The sequence below is a fragment of the Amphibalanus amphitrite genome, unplaced genomic scaffold, assembly GCF_019059575.1.
Source record: "Amphibalanus amphitrite isolate SeventyFive unplaced genomic scaffold, NRLGWU_Aamphi_draft 000588F_arrow, whole genome shotgun sequence".
In the NCBI taxonomy this organism is placed as follows: Eukaryota; Metazoa; Arthropoda; class Thecostraca; order Balanomorpha; family Balanidae; genus Amphibalanus; species Amphibalanus amphitrite.
Window position 1 is genome coordinate 360,389 of NW_024882082.1, and position 19,599 is coordinate 379,987.

The window sequence follows — 19,599 nt, forward strand, 5'->3', positions numbered from 1 at the left end:
GGCCAGCGGATTGCATCCAGAGAATGACAATGCCTATCTGTCGTCTGATACCAGACTACGTCCCCATTATTTAGTACAAAGTAGATCCAATTTTCAAAGTACCTCGCTATCTCTCAGCTCCGTTAGCATCGTCGACCGTTTGATGCAGGTCCTTTTCCTACCATGCGATTTTCAGATACTCGAAAACCCATAGCTCGAATAGCCCGATAATCTGCGAGAAAAAGAAATGAGTGTTTGATAGCTGTTTAAGTGAGTTAATGTGAAACGTGTCGCAACATTCACGTGCAAATGCACCTTGCACTTTACATACCTACACGTCCCTCACGACTACAAAACGAGAGAGAGAGAGAGAGAGAGAGAGAGAGAGAGAGAGAGAGAGAGAGAGAGAGAGAGAGAGAGAGAGAGAGAGAGAGAGAGAGGGGGGGGGGAAGGAGAGAGAGTTGGGGGAGCGTGGAAGAGAGGGAGGAAGATTGGGGAGAGAAGGAAAGAACCCACAACGTATCTCAAGTGAAGTCTATTTGATGTTCCTATACTTCCGCTGCCCTGCCAATTTGCCCCTCGTTGCGTTTTCGCAACACCCCTGTCTTTCCGATGTGCCCAACGTTGCGTTACCGCAACACGACTGTAGTCATATTTGAAAATAGTCACAAACCCTATTTGCAGCATAATTTGTTAATAAAATGTATATTCTAGCTATTGTAGGGACTCTACAGAATATGTTCACACATTATTCATTACGATATAATTAATCACTTAATCTACTTATTTTGGTTTTCGTGACGTCATCACTGACGGGACCTTCGACTTCCCTCTGGGAGCTCTGGACGGTAAGTTACCGGCCGCACAGACTTGTAACTGCGTAGCATCATGCGCGGATCCATGCTAAACGCGCTGAAACTTGTCTCATCGGTGAGACGCCATTATACACTTCTCAAGATTTGATCACGTCGACGCTTGCTTGTGTTGCGAAAACGCAACGAAGGGCGTAAATGGGTTAAGTTGGTAGTTGGTAGCATGACTTCCAGTGCAGTGTTCCGAAGTGAAACGTAAGGAATATCAATATAGCATGTGAATGACAGGTTGAAGTGCTCGATTTGTTTTCGGAAAATTCAATAAAAACCAGTAAAGTGCCTTATAGTTATAGGGTGACAAACGGAGCGAGCGAGAGGGCAAGCCTTGCACGTGCGATATTGTGAGGGGTACCTCCAACTGACTTGTGTACGGTACCCTTCTAACCAGTCTCTAGCAATGTGCCAAATTTGAGCGCAATGAGTCTAGCCGTCCTGAGATCTAAAAGCGGCACCCTGCACGTGTGCACGTTAAAAATCAGTGGCAGATCCAGCTCAGAGTTTTTTTTTGGGAGAGGGGGAACAAACCATAACAATTTATCGGTTCTTTCCATGCCTCGTCCATAGGCGTAATGTTAAAATTATGCCGTTTGTTTGGGAGGGGCAAATTGAAATGTCCATTTTGCCCCCCCTTGGATCCGCCACTGTCACTGTTCAAAATGGGTCCCAACTGAGTATTGACCTTTGCATGGAACCCTACTAACCGGTCTCTAACCATATACTAAATTTCAGCACAATCAGTTCAGCCGTTCTTGAGATCTGGAATTGATCCCTGCACGTGCGCATGTGCAGCAGCACCCCAACTGTGGCACATGGATACGCACTGCCTAGTGGGTGACTATGTACACGGTGACTATAAATAACTATGTACAGCCCTCGGCAGACTGCGTGGTAGGTATTCTTTTCTGGACAAAACCGTTAATATCTCAAAGGCTATGTTGATGTTATCAGTCGGTTGGAACTCACTGCAAATAGATGCGCCATGCTCCACTCCTTCGATTGGGTCCATCACTAAACAAGGTATACGCCTTGTGTGGCAATAAAATGCTCAAGTTTGTTTTGGGGGCAAATATAAACTTATGGGTTTTGTCGCCAAACTGGATGGAAAATGAATACGATGATAATGCCAATCTAAGGTGCAGAGTCTCGCGCGTCTTGCTATTACGATTTCCGAGTGACCGATAGCAATAGCATAGTATTCGCGTTATTCTCGGGTTTGTCGAAAAAAGAATACCTACCACGCGGTTTGCAGAGGGCTGTACATGCCAACTTTCAGCTCAATCGGCCCAGTAGTTACAGATATATTGCAATTGTTACAAAACTGACACCTCTTCGTTTTGCACATGGCACGTGCATTAGGCGTCACCCACATGCAGTATCCGATGTTTAGTAGAAGGGATGCAACCACCCTACAAAAATGTCAATCACCTAAGCAATTACCGAGATATAGGTCTCCCAAAAGTGCTAATTCTGTAGAACAGCTTGAACAGTGAACACCCTTGGCTTTTCACGTGGCACGTGCCACGACGGTCACCTACCGGGCTTTGCCAAAGTTCTGTTACACTTTCTTTTTCTTTATTTTGAGGGGTTTACAGGTCTGGGCCAAACGTTTCGGCGATATCAATTGAAAATTCTGCTTATTAGAGACATGGTACCATGACGAATTTAACCTTCTTTTGCAGTTATATCAAAATGGAGGCCAAGAGAATAGAGATAGCCGCTTTGCTCCGCGCGCAGCATACCAAAGCTTTCATTGCCAAGCACCTGAAAGTCAGTCGGATGACCGTCCACAGAGTTGCATCATCACGGAGGCCGGATGTTTTTGTTTGTCTTTGACACGCGGCGGACCTCGGAAACATCGTTCCCAAAGGTGACGACGCGGTCGTTCTGCTTGTTCACGACCGGGTCAACCGTGAAGGCTTTCTCGTCAGAGAAGATGAGGACGCGTTTTCCGTTGCTCTTCAGGTCGCTGAGCAGGCGCTGACAGCGGTCGCGGCGCTGCTCCCGCATTCGGGCATTGAGCAGAGGCCCTTCCAGGAGTCGTAGGCTCTTTCCACCCTGGTTCTTGACGGCCCTGGACACCGTGGCAACTGAAATCTTCTTGCGTTTCGCGACCTCAGTCATTTTCAGCCTTGGGTTGCGTTCGAATGCCCGTTTTACGGCCAGTCGGCTCACTACTCGAGGTCTGCCGGTACGGGGTCGATCTTTGAGACCTTCTCCGCTCTTGAGCCTGTCCGCAACTCTGTGGACGGTCATCCGACTGACTTTCAGGTGCTTGACAATGAAAGCTTTGGTATGCTGCGCGCGGAGCAAAGCGGCTATCTCTATTCTCTTGGCCTCCATTTTGATATAACTGCAAAAGGTTAAATTCGTCATGGTACCATGTCTCTAATAAGCAGAATTTTCAATTGATATCGCCGAAACGTTTGGCCCAGACCTGTAAACCCCTCAAAATAAAGAAAAAGAAAGTGTAACAGAACTTTTGCAAAGCCCGGTATAGTAGATGCGTCAATAAGTCAACCACGAGGTAGAAGAGATGGGGCTACCCAACAAAAAAGACCGCATGTCAATCGGCCCAGCGGTTGCCGAGTCATAAGCCTCTTAACCCGCGCCCTGCTGGGGGGGGGGGGGTGTTTGAACACCCCCCTTGTGGTTTTTCGCGAATATCTCAAAAGCGCCGCCGTTTTTGGTACACCTTATCATACATCAATTCTACACATGTTGTGAAAATTTCAGACCAAGGTCATTCAAGGTCAGGTCACCAGGTCACTTGAAGTGACCTCACCTCATAAAAAGTTTCAATGTCTGTCATAGCTATACCGAGTGACCGATCGCTTTGAAACTTTCAGCGATTGCTAAGAGCAATAGCATGTACAAAATGTATATCTCAGAATTTTGATATCGATGACCTAAGGTCAGGTCAATTTTGCGACCTCCCCATTCAATGGGGAGGTCGCAAAATTCCCATAAGGTCGACCTCCCCATAAGTCAATGGGAGAAAATTGAAATGCGCCTCTTTTGGACGAAAGACATTTTAAACACCCCCAAACACTTAATTACAAGTGGTTTAGACACACTGAACATGAAAATGGTGTCTGTGACCCCTGTTTATGCCCTGAGGTCATCTTAGGTCACGAATGGTATTTAAAGGAAGACTGCCACCTTCAAAAAGTTTTCTCAGATCGGCCTATGATTTATTCCCTGGACAAAACAAAATTTTAGAATTCACCTGACAAAGTATCATCACGTGAATCGCGAAAAAATTATCGATTATCATACAATTATCAATCGGTTAATGTCTAGCGACAATGTTTACACATCACTAGACTTCAAGGTCATAAGATTATTACATTTTATTTGAAAAAGTAAGGTATTTTATGATTTACTAATATATGATTTCATAAGAAATTGGCCATGTTTAATTTATTTTGCATTTAACTTCGTAAAACATTTAAAAATCATGGCTCATTTGGAATGGGTCTGGCCCATGTTAAACCCCATTTCCCACACTTTTTTTGGGAAAAAATGAACTACTGAATATATAAGTTTAACTTTTATTTTGACACTCCAAAATTCTTCTCTGATCTCGAAACAATCAAAGTTTTGACATATATTTGCCAAAAGATAAGAAAATTCATGTTTCAAAGTTATCGATAAACAGTAGAGATGTCGGTTTTCTTGGACTAAAAAAATGACATCAAACTGAACTTTGGTCTCCGATTTCTCGCAAACGGGCTCGAATTTCGGAAAACCGACTTCAGTCTGGGACATAGGTGGCTCAGCTCTAGTGAAAACCGTTTTGTAAAAAAATGGTGGCAGTCTACCTTTAACAGTTTTTCGCAAATAACTTTTGATAAAGGCATGCTAGAGCGATGAAAACGCCTTGGATGCGTTCAGCTCGACGATACGAATCGACTGATATGCAAAATGACCCTTTCCGGTCAGGTCATGACCTTGACCTGAGGTCCTGAGGTCAAATTTTGAAGTTGACCTTTCAAGGTCAAGTTATAGTTCATTCGACGCGTCTTGACGATGGGAACACGATGCCGGTAAAAGTAAGCTCGTACAAGGCTTGGGTCAAAAGTTATTGCAGAAAAACTGTTACCGAAAAAATCGGCTATTTTTGCAGTTTTTGCCCCCTGCAGGCAAAACCGTTGACGTTAGGTCAAATCTGAGAGAATTACTCAGAAAGGGCGTTAATAGGGCTATCGAATGCGCTTTTCCGCGGCGCTATAGCTCTATTGGTTCCCGAGTTATGCGTTGGCTTCTTGGAAATTGTCGACATTCGACCTGGAAATCGGCGACATTTTGCCTTCAATGACCTCTGGTGACCTGACCTTTAACCTGACCAAAAAATTGACCGAAGTGATTTCGTCATTATTTTTGACGCTCTTTCGAACGCCGCCTTCCGCGTATCGCTACGTGGCCCAGAAACCGAGTTAGAAGGGGGGAGGGGTGTTCAAACACCCCCCCCCCCCAGCAGGGCGTGGAAATCCAGGACCCCCAGCTGAGCGCGGGTTAAAAGCGCTACAGGCCGGGCCGGGTCGGGCCGCTCATACTGAGATTTTTCCGTTATATTGAGAAGACTTCGCTTCGCTCGCTGCGCTCGCTCGCTCGTAATCATGCGAATTGACAGTTTTTTTTTTTTTTAGTCCATTGGCGGCTTTCTAACTAGCCAGCCTAGATTGCAAGTGATTGATGAAAAACTCTTATGATCTCGGGAGATCTTAGAGACATTAGGTAACTCAGTTATGATGTCATCATCATATTGCGATATTTTTATACTATAGTGCAAAACATAGATTTTGCGTTGTAAGGAGTTAACATCATCACGATTCTGTGTGCTTTAGATAGTCGTAGATCATTTTGGGAGCCAACGAACAGTTTTCATATTTCCCCCACTGATACTATGGGGTCACATGACCGACCTGACCTCAGGTAACATCCGAAAATCTGAGCTGTTTATTTGTTAGGACTCGTGAGTTTACTGCCTCCCACAAGTGTCATCTTTCTGCGAGATTCCCTGGCACTAAGGGCGTTGCGAAGCTGCGATATGTTTGGACCGCGCAAAGTCGTTCTCTGATGTCTTGTGAAGCTATGGGTCAGTGAACTAACCTGACCTGAAAACGCGTTCCAAGCAATCGCGAGAAAGCCACCAACAGGATGGCACCGAACCTCCTCGGCCGGCGAGGGTTGACATTCGCCCTGGTGGGGAAAGGGGACGTTTTTGACAACACTTTCAAGCTTTTTTTGCGTGTGTAGAGAAAACCTCCCCGCGCAGCGCCATGAGTCTTAGCATAACTTATCATACATCAAAGTTGCATCGTGTGTAGAAGTGTTGACCCCAGGTCACTTTAGGTCAGGCCAGTACGTCAAGTCAGGTATCCAATATTTAGGTTTTGATTAATGTTTAGGGGCACGCAAAGGTGCCCCTAAACATTTTGTGATTACGTCATTCCTACAGCTTGAGGGATTGAATGCCAACTATTCATTTATCTCGCATTTCTTATACCTATATGTAGTCTGGGTTCAGTTGAGCTTTGTAACAACCTTACCGTTATAAAGCAAGTATGAAAAAGACAAATGTCTCCTGTTCTGAACATCTACGTCAAAACCACAAGGCTTTCTCAGAATCACGACTTAGGTAATATGCATCTGCCTTAGTGAAACGGGCAGCGTGCAAGTGCAACTAATGGCAAGCGATCACTCGAAAGGTCATGTATGGTCATACAATTCGGCAATTGCTTTTGATGAAAAGCGATGAAAGCACCTGAAACGTGTTCAGCTCTTTTTTCAGTGGCCTTACATTTCGTCAGTCTCGCGAGGAGGAGGCTACCCGGCTCGTAAAGCGAGACCGGTGGACACTTTTACTTTTTAAGGCAGGATAGGGAATTAGCACGAATCATTGATATGTAGGTACATGATGCCTGATGATAGCGGTCACTCAAAAGGTCATATTAGGTCACCAAAGGTCAGTAGCAGTTTTTCGACAGGCTGATCATCGGTGAAATCCTTAGTGAAATCTGAGGAGAAGTTAGTGAATTAGCTATCGAATGCACTTCTTCGCAACGCGCTTGCTCAACTAATTCACGAATCTTGCGCCGATTTAGGTACTCAAATATAAGGTCGGGAAACTTCGACCTTTGCTGACCCGCAGAGACCGCAGTATTGGCATGACCGAAAAATAGCTCCAATGCTTCTGAAATTACTCGTTTAGAGCTTCCCATCATCTTCATGGTTTCAATGCCTTTCGATTTTTTTAAAGACAATGTGGTGTGGTCTAAAAAGAACCGCTCCTTTCTCACCCTTTCCAAATTGGATTAGACCCCTACTCCAGGGCGCGTATGCGCTGCTTGATTCCCAAGATATTAAAAATGGAATTAATTCTCAAAACCAGGATGCATGGGACCACAGTTGGCTCAACTAGTGCGACTTTTCAGTTTTCAGCCGATGAAATCTGCCCTGGCCAAAACTGGACAAACTGAAGGAATGTGGCCCAGTGTATACACGATCCTAAATATTTTCCTAGATTCCCAGATCTGGAAGCGCCGGGTGTTTGCACTAGAGGTGGCAAAATGTGGACCCGAGGACCCGGTCCAAAGAACCAGTCTGGGCCCATATGGGTCTAGACCGGTTCCTGGAAATTTTCTGACGGGTCCAACCGGGTCCTACCATAAACTATACATCTTGCACACTACACATTATTGCAAAATATGAAGTGAATGAAGTGAATGTTTCTTTGCACACAGTAGCTCATGAGTATTCCCAGTGGGAAATAGGCTGTTTTACATGATACACCTAATGATACCTTCAAGTAGTTTGTATTAATTGACTTTTGGGGAACGGGTCCAACTGGTTCCGGTTCCAACTAAGACCGGGTCCGACTGGTTCCAGAAATGTCCAGCCGGGTCTGGTTCGAGTCTGGTTCCCAAAAATTTCATCTTTTGCCACCTCTAGTTTGCACCGAGTCGATGTGAGCGCCTCTGGCGGCGGCGGGTCGAGTTATTGATGGGCCGGCGCCGCGGGCGGCCGACCGCCAGTAGCGCCGAGTCGGAGCCGTCGACGGGTGATCGTAGCGGGATCTCTGCACCTGGCACAGGTACAGTGCTCTGCTGTCGGCAGTCGCAGGCTGCCAGCCGACAGAGCCAACCGAGACTCGCCGTTTTCTCGATTGTTGCACGTCTTCCGGTCCTGGAAAGCTCTGATGCACTAGCTCAAGTTTTGAATTTTGTTGGAGGTCTTGCATGCAATATATTGATTAATTTTTGCCGTAAGTGCTTTCCGTAAATGTCAGGTGTTTAAGGTATTGAGGCTTGTTCCGGTGTTGGAGCGGTGTCGATGGCTCTGCGTGGTCGGCCTGTCTGGTGGTCTGTCGGTCTCTAGGCCGGTCACTCGCTCGGTAGTCCATGTCACGGTACAGCTGGCGGCTGTGTCTGGCAACTCTCGCCGAGGACAGAGTGGCGCAGGCGTGCCCAGCTCGCTGTGGACCGAGTGGCGCCGCTGGTTTGGTTATCAGCGCAGTCGTGCGGGCCGTGAGACCGTGCTGACGGCCTGTCGGCAGTGCTCGGGTGTTCCGGCAGTGCTCGAGTCTGACTCAGTCGGCACACCGCTGAGTAATCGCCGCCCTCCCCGCGGTGTGCAGATGACGTCACTATCTGTGTAGCGAGTGACGTCACTGCCCGACCGCTGTCTGACGTCATTATCGGGGCGGTGTCTCGGCGCTGCGCCTTCCGGTCGCGGCGGCGGCGACGGCCGGGAGCCGCCCGCGCGCGTAACGTGCCCACTCCGGCATTCAGTGGGGTTTCGACCGCACGGCAGACTTTTGGCCCCGCCCACTGGCGGCGCGCCATGTGGGCCGAGCGATGACGTCACTAAGCCGCCGGCACCGACGGGGACCGCGGGCTCCGTCGCCCCGGGGCCCATCGGCCCGCGAACGTGCAGACTGCTTATCGGCCGCGCTATCAGGCTAGCTGTAAGCCACGAAGATCGCCCCGAGACGGCGGCGCCGCCGGCGGGTGGTCTGCTCTGTCTCGTCGCGAGGGAGCACCCGTCCGTCTCCTGCCACAGGTGCTGGGCCAGCCGCTGAGCCGGCCGGCTGACACCGGATACGGCCGTCTGGCGGGTCGTCCGGTCCGTACCTCCGTCAGGTCGGCGCTCCTCAGCTGAGCTGGGCTGGGCGCGGTCTCTGCTCGCTAAACGCGCTCGTCTCGGCCGACCGAGCACTGGCTGGGGGCACTGTAGGACTGCCAATCCCTGAGACAGGCACTGCGGGGTGCTATTGGTGCCTTCCTGAGTCCTTTCCCTGGGGCTGTTACTGCAAGTCGTTATTGGTGACTGGCTTCCGATCCCTGGTGTCGGCACTGCAGTGTTATACGGTCCTGATCCCTGAGGGCAGCTCTGCAGTGTGCTGTTGGTAACTGGTTCCTGATCCCGGGGGCTGGGGCTAACACTGCGGTGTGTTATTGATATCTGGCTTCTGATCCCTGATCCGTGGGGCCGGTACTGCAGTGTGTTATTGATAAATGGTTTCTGACGGCTGACTGCCTCGCGATAAACAAACTGAAGGTGCCGTTCGCGGGCCCGATGGTTCTGTTAACAGTCCCAGCTCGTCGCCCCAGCTCACCGATTGTTTATTTAGCAAGTCAATTTTATGCTTACGTTATAGTTCTTTTCCTCCCTAGGCAACGGCTTTATAAACTTAAACGTATATTCTTAAGCGCCAAAATTGACAAATTTTTAGACTCACGTAACAAAACTTATTCGCAGTGATTATCTGTCGGATAAGCAGACCCTTGTTCACGCTAAACGTGACTTTGGGTGCATGATTTATCAAAAGCGAGCCTCCAGTTCCGTGCGTGACTTACTTTTATTAGATCTAAATTTCACATTGTTATGTAAAGTTGGCTGGCCTTGGGCAACTCGATTGTAACCCACGATCTAAAGGGCTTTCCTACACAAGCTTCTTAGTTTCATAGCTCTACAGGTCGAATATGGATATTATGGTGTCTTATCCGGGTCCTCAATGGTGAACAGAGTGAAATCCCTGGCCCGTGGAGTGTTTATAATAATAGCGTTAGTACTTACCCGCGGCCTGTGCCGGCCTTGAACACCAATTCATTTTTACTGTTCATATATGCAGTCATTTTTGGTTCACTATATGGACCTTTTTTGATTCCCTTCCCCAACAGACCACGTTTGCCCAATTATTGGGTAAGCTCTGTCACCGGTCACCGCGCCTGGCGGCGAAGCGGGGACACGTCCGGGGGCTGGGCGGCACTGGAGATAGAACCCGTGGCCTTCCGAACCCCGAACAAGCGCCCTACCATCTGCACCACCAGGGCCGATCAGAGGACTGAGCCTTTGCATTGAATTGATCGAGTCAATTGTATAATTCTTCCATCAGCAACTTGAGGTCAAGCGAGTTTCGTTGTCTCCATTCTAAACCGCTTCTAGGCGGCGGCGACCGTTCAAGCTCCGATTGCTCTCGTGGCTCTACAGTCTACAGCGCAGTCACCAGCCCACGTCCCTTTTTTGTGGCAGCTGATTTGGCCTCTCCACTAGCACCATGTGCGTAAGGATCAACCCCCGTCAGGGTGACACCGATGAGTGAATGACGAAGATGTCTGTCCGGACCGGGCTCCGCACCGAGCCGACTGCACACAAAGCCGCCGGGCACAGACTTCTGGCAAGTGGATGATGGGAGCAGCAAAGACTTTCATTGAATCATTTGTGTGCGGGCGGCGCGAGATGCGATGGGCGCGCTGCCGCGCCGCTCGCCGGCTCGGTCGGCGGACGGCGGTCGGACAGACGTCCGCGGTCTGCAGCCGGAGAGCGGGGAGAGATGCGGTCGGTAGCGGTGCTGAGACGCCGTTAGAGAGACGTGGTCGGTACATATACCGGACGGTACCGTGGCAGAACCGTGACTGGAACGGAGTTAGACACTCTGGTAAAGCTGCGGTGGAGTGGTGGAGTCTGATGCTTGCAAGGTAGAACTGCTAGTAGTTACTATCATCCTAAAATAGACTCGGTTTATGCCGGGACTGCTCTGGTATCCTAGAAGATACACATCTCACAGCGGGTACTGGCACTTTAACCTCAGTGCCGGCTCTGGTATCCTAACACCGGCGCGTGCCGACGCCCTGGCTGGCTCGGGCCGTCGGAGGCGATCCCTGTCGAGACGACGGCACGGCAGTGGGCCGACGCGAAGGCCGGCGCTGTTGTCGTTGGCAGCGACCGACAGCTGCTGGTGCAGGCGGTGACCGAGTCACTGGGGCAGTGACGGCGCGGTGACCGAGTCACTGGGGCAGTGACTGAGCGGTGACCCAGTCCCTGGGGCAGTGTCGGAGGTGACTGTCTGAGACACTGACAACGTAGTACTAGTGACCCAGTCACTGAGACAGTGATGACAGTGACCCTGTCTGAGACAGTGACGGAGCGGTGACCGAGTGGCGAGTCACTGGGACAGTGACAGCGGAATACCTGAGTCACTGATGGAACCGAGTCACTGAGACATTGGCGCCGCGGTGACAGTCCTTGAAACAGTGTCGGTAAAGTGACCGAGTCACTTTGGCAGTAACGTCACGGTGACCCTTGCTGCGAGACAGTGCAGTGATGCAATGACGGCGCGGTGACCTTTTCTTTGGACTGTCATTGTACGTTGGGTTTGTCATTGTACAATGGTCTGTAGATGACGTCACTTCTGACGGGCAGTTGTTTTTGCAGACGCTGTAGTTTGTTGTTCACTCTGCAGGATTGGCTGCTAGTTCCGTCGTTGGCCTTTGATGAATTGCAGTGGCGTCTTGAGGTCTTACGAACAGCGCTGCACGTCTCTCAAAGAGCCTGGCCAGACCTGAATGTCTCCCTGTATCCGAAGGTCCTTTGACTTTCCAGCATCACGCTTATTGTGTTACACCACTCTTTGGTTATCTGATATGTCCATTCTAGCCACTAGGCCAATGTTTATTCCCGACATACCTATAGCTATCTGGCCCGTGAGACGGCCATTGCCGCACGGTAGGGCTCTGCGCCAATACGAGTACTGTCACGGACAGAATTCGGGAATCTCTGTGTGTGGATAGCTGGGATTCCTCAATAGTGTTCGGCGTACTGCGCCGGCCTCCGCGCCGTCATCGGTGCCGCCCCGATCTGAATTTGGAACACCGGGTCCGCCGGCGGTCGCCCGTCGACCACCTAGCGGCGGCGACTAAACCCCCAGCGTCGTCCCAGATTGGCCTACTGGCACGTAGATCCGTCGGCTCATGAGTGTTTTACTTATTCGTCAACCGGACTCACCGTGCCTACCTAGTCGGAAGCGAATGACACCTATCGCTGTTGGGTTATCAATGAAATGGTGTTTGTCATCCTGATAGGCATTGAATCATGTTTTATCGGCAGTGGAACGAACCGCCCATGTTACTCCTCAGCCCGGCACCGACGCGGTCTGTACCGACACAGTCTGTACCTCGTTCTGTACCGACACGTATTATGGTGCTATTGTCTTGCGCGCCACAGCCCAGTCGGGGATTAGATCTGTCTGTAGCGGCAATCGATCCGAACTACATCTGTCCGTGTCATGTTCCTCTAGAGACCACTCAGCATTAGCCTAAACGATTTTCCAAAGGTCAGACGAGTTAAGACGTCCATGTATTTTGCCTTGTAGGATCTTATACTTGTCTGACGTGTTCGTGAAATGTCTGAAGGATATGTTACCGCTCTGATGCTTTTGTGGCGTGGCTAACTTCTGTGTTTTGTTTCTCAGACGGTGAGTGCCGCCATGTCGCCGCCGCCGCGGCTGCTGCAGCTGCCGCTGCTGATACTGGCGGTGCTGGCGCCGTCCGCGACCGCTGCGCTAACCGGCGCCGACCCGTCAGCCGGCCGCGTCCTGAGCGTGCCGCCGATCTCAGACCAGGAGCACGTGCGGACGGACGGCACTGACGACCTGGGCTTCAGCGGCTCCGTTCGGCTGGACACAGACCCGCTCAAACGGCTGTGGGGCGTGTCGGACGCCACTGCGCGCGCCGGACGACTGTTCGTGCACGCCATCGACAGGGACGCCTTCCAGGGCTCCGTGGAGCGCTTCGAGGTGAGTACCGGGCCCCTCTGAGCTGCGCAGCGCCGCTCCGCCGGCCTCCGGATACTGCCATTGGCACGGGACGGTCGGGTGAAACGCCCCTCAGTCGCGACGGTCAGGGGCGGCCTGCCAAGGGCAGCGTCCGCCGCTTTGTGACTGTGTTTATGTTGACGGAGTATACTAAGAGGAGACTCTTGGTCGAGTGGTTTCATGAGTGTGAACAGTCACGGTTTCTTTGGCCGAGGCTTTTCGCCGCCGATTCGCGGCCGGTGGATGAGGATCGCGCTCTGCCAAATGGCATGACCCAAATTTCTACTTTGAGCATTTCATTTTTATTTTGCTAAAAACGGGATTGCAGATGATAATAGTTGACCTACTATTTCTGTACCTACCATTGTTTGTTGCGTCATTCCAGTATGTCCATTTTTTGACACTTAGTTATCTGTATTTTGACAGAGTCGCTTCTTGATAGATAGTTGTACTTAGTTATCTGTATTTTGATGGTGTCGCCTCTTGATAGATAGTTGTTGTTGTCTGGATCTGGTTTGGAGTGCTGGTGCAGCAAGCAATCCTAGATGCTCGGTGTTTGGGATGGCCGAAGTCACTTCCGACGAGACAGGCTCTCGAGAGCTCTTTATCGTGGGCTCTTGAAATCAGATAGCAAGTAGCTGATTCCGGCCTGATACCCAAGCTACAACTTTGTATGCTCATTGCTCACCACACCACATATCTTTGAGTTCGGTATTTCGTTTTCCGCGTTAGAAGAAGTGACGTCACAAAATAATGCGTGACTGTACATTTATGCAACATGCATTTTTCAATATTTTATTTTTCAAGTCGTCAATTTTTTTTTTCAAGACGCCAGCTTCATTTACGCAAAACTCATCCATAGCTGATCGCTGATCAGTCTTTCCTCATCATAAACTAGGTAAACTGGAAGTATTTTGGATAAGCCGATGCGATTGCGATTGCCAAGTACCATAGATTATGTGGTATACCGTAGTTTGCGTGATATGTCACATGAGGTCGCACGAAGTGTTCTACCACTGCGACCTCGCAGTGCCCCTTCCTGCCGCATGTGTCTATTCAGTTTCCGTCGTATTCGGGCCGTGCTAGCTCGACCTCTGTGCTCCTAAGTGGGCAATTGCGTCGTACAGTAGGTCTATTAAAAAAGTCCCCGGCACCAGTGGGCGCTGCCTTCGCTGAGCCGAACCCCCGTCTGCCTGTCCCATATCGCGCCGGGCTCAGGTCAGATAGGGCCAGCGGGACCGCTCGGTCCGGCCCGCGGGCGGTGGACGGGCGGCCGGTAACGCTTTCCGCCAGCCAGCTGTAGAATCCAACAAACGGGACGGCCGCCGCTCAGCGCAGCGAAACCGGTGTTGAAGAATAGCAGTAGATGTTCATGGCCACAATGATTATGAGAAAGTCATTGTTAGCCCGTGCCCCACAGGAATGCCTATGCACGCCCTGTTGGAGGGAAAATGGGGATTGAGCATCATTCTTATAACTCAGCTTTGGGCATTTAAGTGGCATTCGAAGTAGCGTCAAAAGTAGCAAAAAGAAGAAATATACTTCAGCCAATTTTAGATCGGGTCAGAGCCAGAGGTCATGTCATCAGAGGTCATCGGTGGTAAAATTTTGCTTGGACAGGGTGCGTTGCGCGCACCGGTGCATTGGGTTTCCAGTTTCCATGGAAAAATCAACAGACTCGGGAGCTCGCAACGCTAGCGTGGAGCCGAATTCATATCAACCGCCGCAACAATGCAGCAGCGCAGCGCAGCGTGCTGCAACGCAGGGCCGGGAAACACCGCCCAGGGCTATCCATGTGTCAGGGCAATCCAACCCACGTGATGGGCTCGGCCCCAGCGGAGCATGAGGTCCAGGACTCTCGCCCAGGCCCCCTGTCTCCCCCTAATTCCTGTCATCCTTCCCACTCTGAAATCGACCGAGCCTAACCTAACACAACAATCAGCTCGTTTACCGCTATGTCTGAATAATATTGTCAGATTTAATAAAGGCGAACGGCTTAGCACGTAAATAACAGCAACTGCCACCATCGGTATTATGAGAAAACCAATTGCTTTTCCACAAACACTTAAAAGTTTTTAGCTTAAAACTTGCTTGAAATTAATTTTACCAGCCTCGTGCTCCTCTTATAAAAAAAAAACGCTTCGAATGAATCAAAAGTTCATCTATAAAGGTCATTTGAAAAATTTGGCCTATGTTCAAAAACATGACTTGACCAGAAATGGTCATGATGCATAGCAGGATATTAGATTCGTATCGTGGAACTTTACAAACACTTTAGATGATTTCATAACTTAAGCATGTCTATCAAAAATGATTATGACATGGCTCATATATAAGCTGGGTGTGTGATCATGCTTACTAGTATGTTTAACGCAACTGATAATGTTCTGTTGGTCACAATTTCTATATTTAATTTATTCTCCCGGATTTCATATTTTTATTAATGACACCTTGACGATGTCGAGAAAAAAAAACGCTTAGGAGATTTAACAGCCTGAGATACGTTCAGTATAAGGAAGGGTCAAGGGTGCTAGATCCCTTCCGTCCTCGCTATCCTCAGGAAAAAACAATCCACATCGCCCCTAGTCTTCATGTTTCCCTCTCTGGACTGGAGGTCACCCCACCAGCCAACCTGTAGTTGATGTCGGATCCATTCCAGGACACATAATCCTCTTCGGGTGACCGTTTGGGAGACGGCTGGACCGTCCCGACAGGGCAATCGTCCCACGGGAACAGTCTCGCTTCCGCAGATCACTGTCGCTGGCTCGCACAACCCAATTACTACACCAGCGCATAGTTATGTCATAGCTCTGCAAGGGCCTTTTCAGACCGAAAAAGATGGCTCCCAACAAAACAAACAATTTTCTCATTCAGTATTGTATCTCATCAAGCACCACGTGTTTTCATAGTGTTTATTAGGCGTTCCGTCCAAAAAAGCGCAATTCAATTTTCTCCCATTGACTTGAGCGATCACAAAATTGACCCGGCCTTACTGTCAACAATGTCAAACTTGCAAAGTAAACGTTTCAAATGCATATAGTGTTGCCCATTGAAATCGCTGAAAGTTCTAAAGCGATCGGTTAGTCGGTGTATTTAGATATGATGAGCACAGGAACTTTCCTTGAGGTAAGGTCACTTGACGTGACCTGGTGTTATGACCTTGAATTGAAAGACTTGGGCGGGAAAAATGGGTTATTTGAAATCTGAAAATGCTAGATTTTAACAATAATTGCAAACACTATCCCGGCCAAATAGTGAGTGAGAAGGGAACGATCCCCCAACCCCATGTTTAGCTCCTATAATTGAGCTAGCTGCTAGAGCCTCGCGGAAAAAACGAGCGCTTGCTTCGTTACGTGACGCAGCGACTGGTACCCCATTTTCAAATATCAGTGACCTCTTAGGGCAGGTCAAGGGCCCCAAGGCATTCGATCGGTTTTTGGTAAATAACTTCGCAAAAATGGTCGCATTATCGTCATTTCGATACAATCGTGTTTTCTGTTCTCAGACGCGTCGATTTATATGTTTTTTTGTGTAGGTGAAGCAATTTAGAATGTTTACCTGAGGTCAATGTCATGTTAGGGCAACACAGGTCACGAAGCTTTTGAAAGGAGGACATGTTGCATAACATTTGATTCGGCAAGTCTTGCAAAGTCCAAAGATGGCTGTCCCGACTGGCTAGCTCACTTTGATCGGGAGTTATTGACGAAGCACTCCTATCACCCTAGTGACGTCATAAATGACGTCAAGCAAGGTGAACAATGCAAAAGTGAAGCATTAGACCTTGCCAAGATTGTATGAAGTCACGATTTGAAGTGCTTGAGGTGTAATTTTAGATCATTTCCGACGCCAAATTAACAGTTTCCATATTTCTCCATTATGCTTGACACTAAGTGCATTGCGGGTTTGCATCATTTTATAACCGACAACCGTGCAGAGGTTTACTTAACCCTCGCCGGACCTATTGGTTTTCTACATACGCGCCGGCCGAGGGAGGGGGGGGGGTGTTTACGACCCCCCTCGCCGTTTCGCCCCAGGTAGAGCTAGCGCGTCGCGGAAAAAAACGAGCGTGTGCGCCGTTACGAGACGCAGAGATTGGTACCCGATTTTAAGGTCCTAGGTCAACCGGTGACCTCTGAAGTCAGGTCAAGTGCCCCAAGGTACGGTTCAGTTTTTGGTGAATAACGTCGCAAAAAACGGCCGCAGAACCGCAATTTTGGCAGCATCGTGTTCGCCTTGCTCAGGCGCGTCGAATGATATACTTTTTGTCCGGGTCAGGTCAACTTGGGGTGTTGACCTTAGGTCAAGGTCAGGTCAGCACCCCCAGGTCACGAAGTTGGTCGAAAGAGGTCATGTTACATATCATTCGATTCGGCAGGTCTTCCTGAGTCCATTGGTGGCTTTCCCGACTCGCTAGCTCAATTTGATCCGGAGTTATTGACGAAAAACTAATATGACCTTGATGACGTCATAAATGACGTCACGCAAGGTCAAAATTGCAAAAGTGACGCATCTAACCTTGCAAGGAGTGCATCAAATCACGATTATGTGTGCTTGAGGTAGTTGGAGATCGTTCCCGACGCCAGAATAGCAGTTTTCATTTTTCCCCATTGACTTATACCTAATGGTGAGGTCGCGAAAATGACCTGAACTCATATGACCTTTAGGAAAAATCCGAGATATACAAGTTGTGAGACTCATAATGGATACTAGATCCTACAAGTTTCATTTCCCTGTGACATCTCCTCTGGCAGTGAGGGCGTTGCGAAGTTGCGACATCGGAAGACCGTGCAGAGGCTCACTTATGACGTTATAGGTGAGTGACCTGACCTGACCCAAAATGCGGTTGGTGTCAAAAGATCTGGCTTGAATCAAAGGTTAGGTATGCCAAGTTTCAGCTTTCTATCCCCAGCGTGTTCGGAGCTATCGCGAAAAAAAAAAACTATTGGGGGCGGCACCCCGCTCGGCCGGCGAGGGTTAAGACGCCATGGTTAAGTGACCAGTGACCTGAAAACGTGGTTGATTTCAAATGATCCGGCATGAATCAAATGCAAGGCATGTGAAATGTCAGCCTTCTATCATCAGTGTGCTTTGAGCTACCGCAAAAAAAAATACATGGTGGCGGCATTCACCCCTTCTTCTCGGCCGCCGAGGGTTAAACTTCGCTTCGAATTATTGCAGATAATGATGCGACCGAAAACAAAGCATTTATCTGTGTCTAACTAGAACGGCCGCTGACTTGTTGGACAAGATCCCCAATCTTGATTTGCTAGATGGGAATAAAATGCTGGGTATGTGATACATATATACCCCTCGATTTGCTCTCGCGCTATGTCTATTTTAATCATTACTGTCGCTTTTTTATCCGAGATGATGTCGCCGCTAAACGGGTTGTTTTGTTTGCTTGCTTGCGTTGAATGGTCATTACGGATTATTGAAGGGTTATGATAAAATAGGAATGGGGCGAGGGAGGATATGCACTGCGTCTGCGGGTGTTTAATTTAGATCACAAAGGCATCATTTCCGGCATAGTGCAGAGTCACTATCTTCCCCCTCCTCTGCACTGCGGCATCTCTGCGCCCCTCACACGGCGTCCTCACTCCACGGCCGGCCGCCGCCAACTGACCCACTCGCCGGGCGCCGCGACCTGACCCGTGTCGCTGCCGCGGCCTGCGCAATAGAGTCGGGGCTGGAATCCGGGGGTTCGGCCGGCCGGCCGCCTCTGGAGCGGGGGACTTTTTTTGTAGACCTACTGTACACGGGTCACGGCAGTACCAATTTCGTCGTACACGCGTCGCCCCTGTCCGGCTCATGTGACCAGAGTGGTAACTTCCGTTGTGTCCATGTCGTGCCGGTGCGACCCCTCTGTTCGAAGTGGTTCATTTTGTCGTACACGGATCGCTGCAGTACGCCCCCTGCGGGTGAAGTGGGGTCGCCCAGCGACAGCCGATCTCGGTTTACCCCTGGGCCGGCCGGTCGCAGCGGCGTTAGGAGGCCCCAGTGATAGCCCATGTTGGTTTGGTTTACTCCTGGGCCGGCCGGTCGCAGCGGCGCCCTTCCCGCTCCACTGCGCCGACACGGGCCATTGCCACGAGCAGACGGTCGTCGCTGTCCGTTCCCGGAAGGGTTTGCTGCTCGGGCTCGGTCCACCGATTCTCCAGCGTCGATCCCGGCCGACAGAGGACTACCGTCGAACGGGGCTGACCCGCTGATGGCCCTCGGAAGGCGGACAGAAGAGGGAATCGTCAGTGGGTAATTAACGCGACGTTCAAAAGTCACTCTTCGCTGCTGCTCATCGGATCATCAGACAGCCGATTGATTCAATCGGATCGATACTGCTGATGAAGTGTGAATTTTCAACAACCATTGCATCAGCTGTCAATCGTCTCTTATTCAATGTTCCATCTCTCTGAGCTCCGCTCTGTGGGCGATGGGTACTGGCGGGCGGCAGTCCCGGCCGCCGGGGCCCCTTCATCTCTCGTTCAGACTGCCGTCTGCTCCGAGAAGATGGTGCCGTTAGCGAGGAAGGGGCGTCTAACGACGGCCGACAGCGAGGTCAGATGAAATACGTGCCCGACATGCAGACGAGCCGGCCAGATGGATTGCACGTAGCACCAGTTAGTAGTTAGTGCACATGAATATGGTAGCAGCTGC

General features: G+C 49.8%; 1 protein-coding gene across 1 annotated transcript in view; it reads left to right on the forward strand.

Annotated features, from left to right (window-relative positions):
* LOC122394368 (dystroglycan-like) overlaps positions 1-19,599 on the forward strand; it is a 32,712-nt gene that overhangs the window by 1,533 nt on the left and 11,580 nt on the right. The window contains exon 2 of the mRNA XM_043391211.1: positions 12,607-12,930. Coding sequence (XP_043247146.1) covers positions 12,622-12,930 — 309 coding nt within the window. The 5' untranslated portion in view covers positions 12,607-12,621. The remainder of the gene's footprint in view (positions 1-12,606; positions 12,931-19,599) is intronic.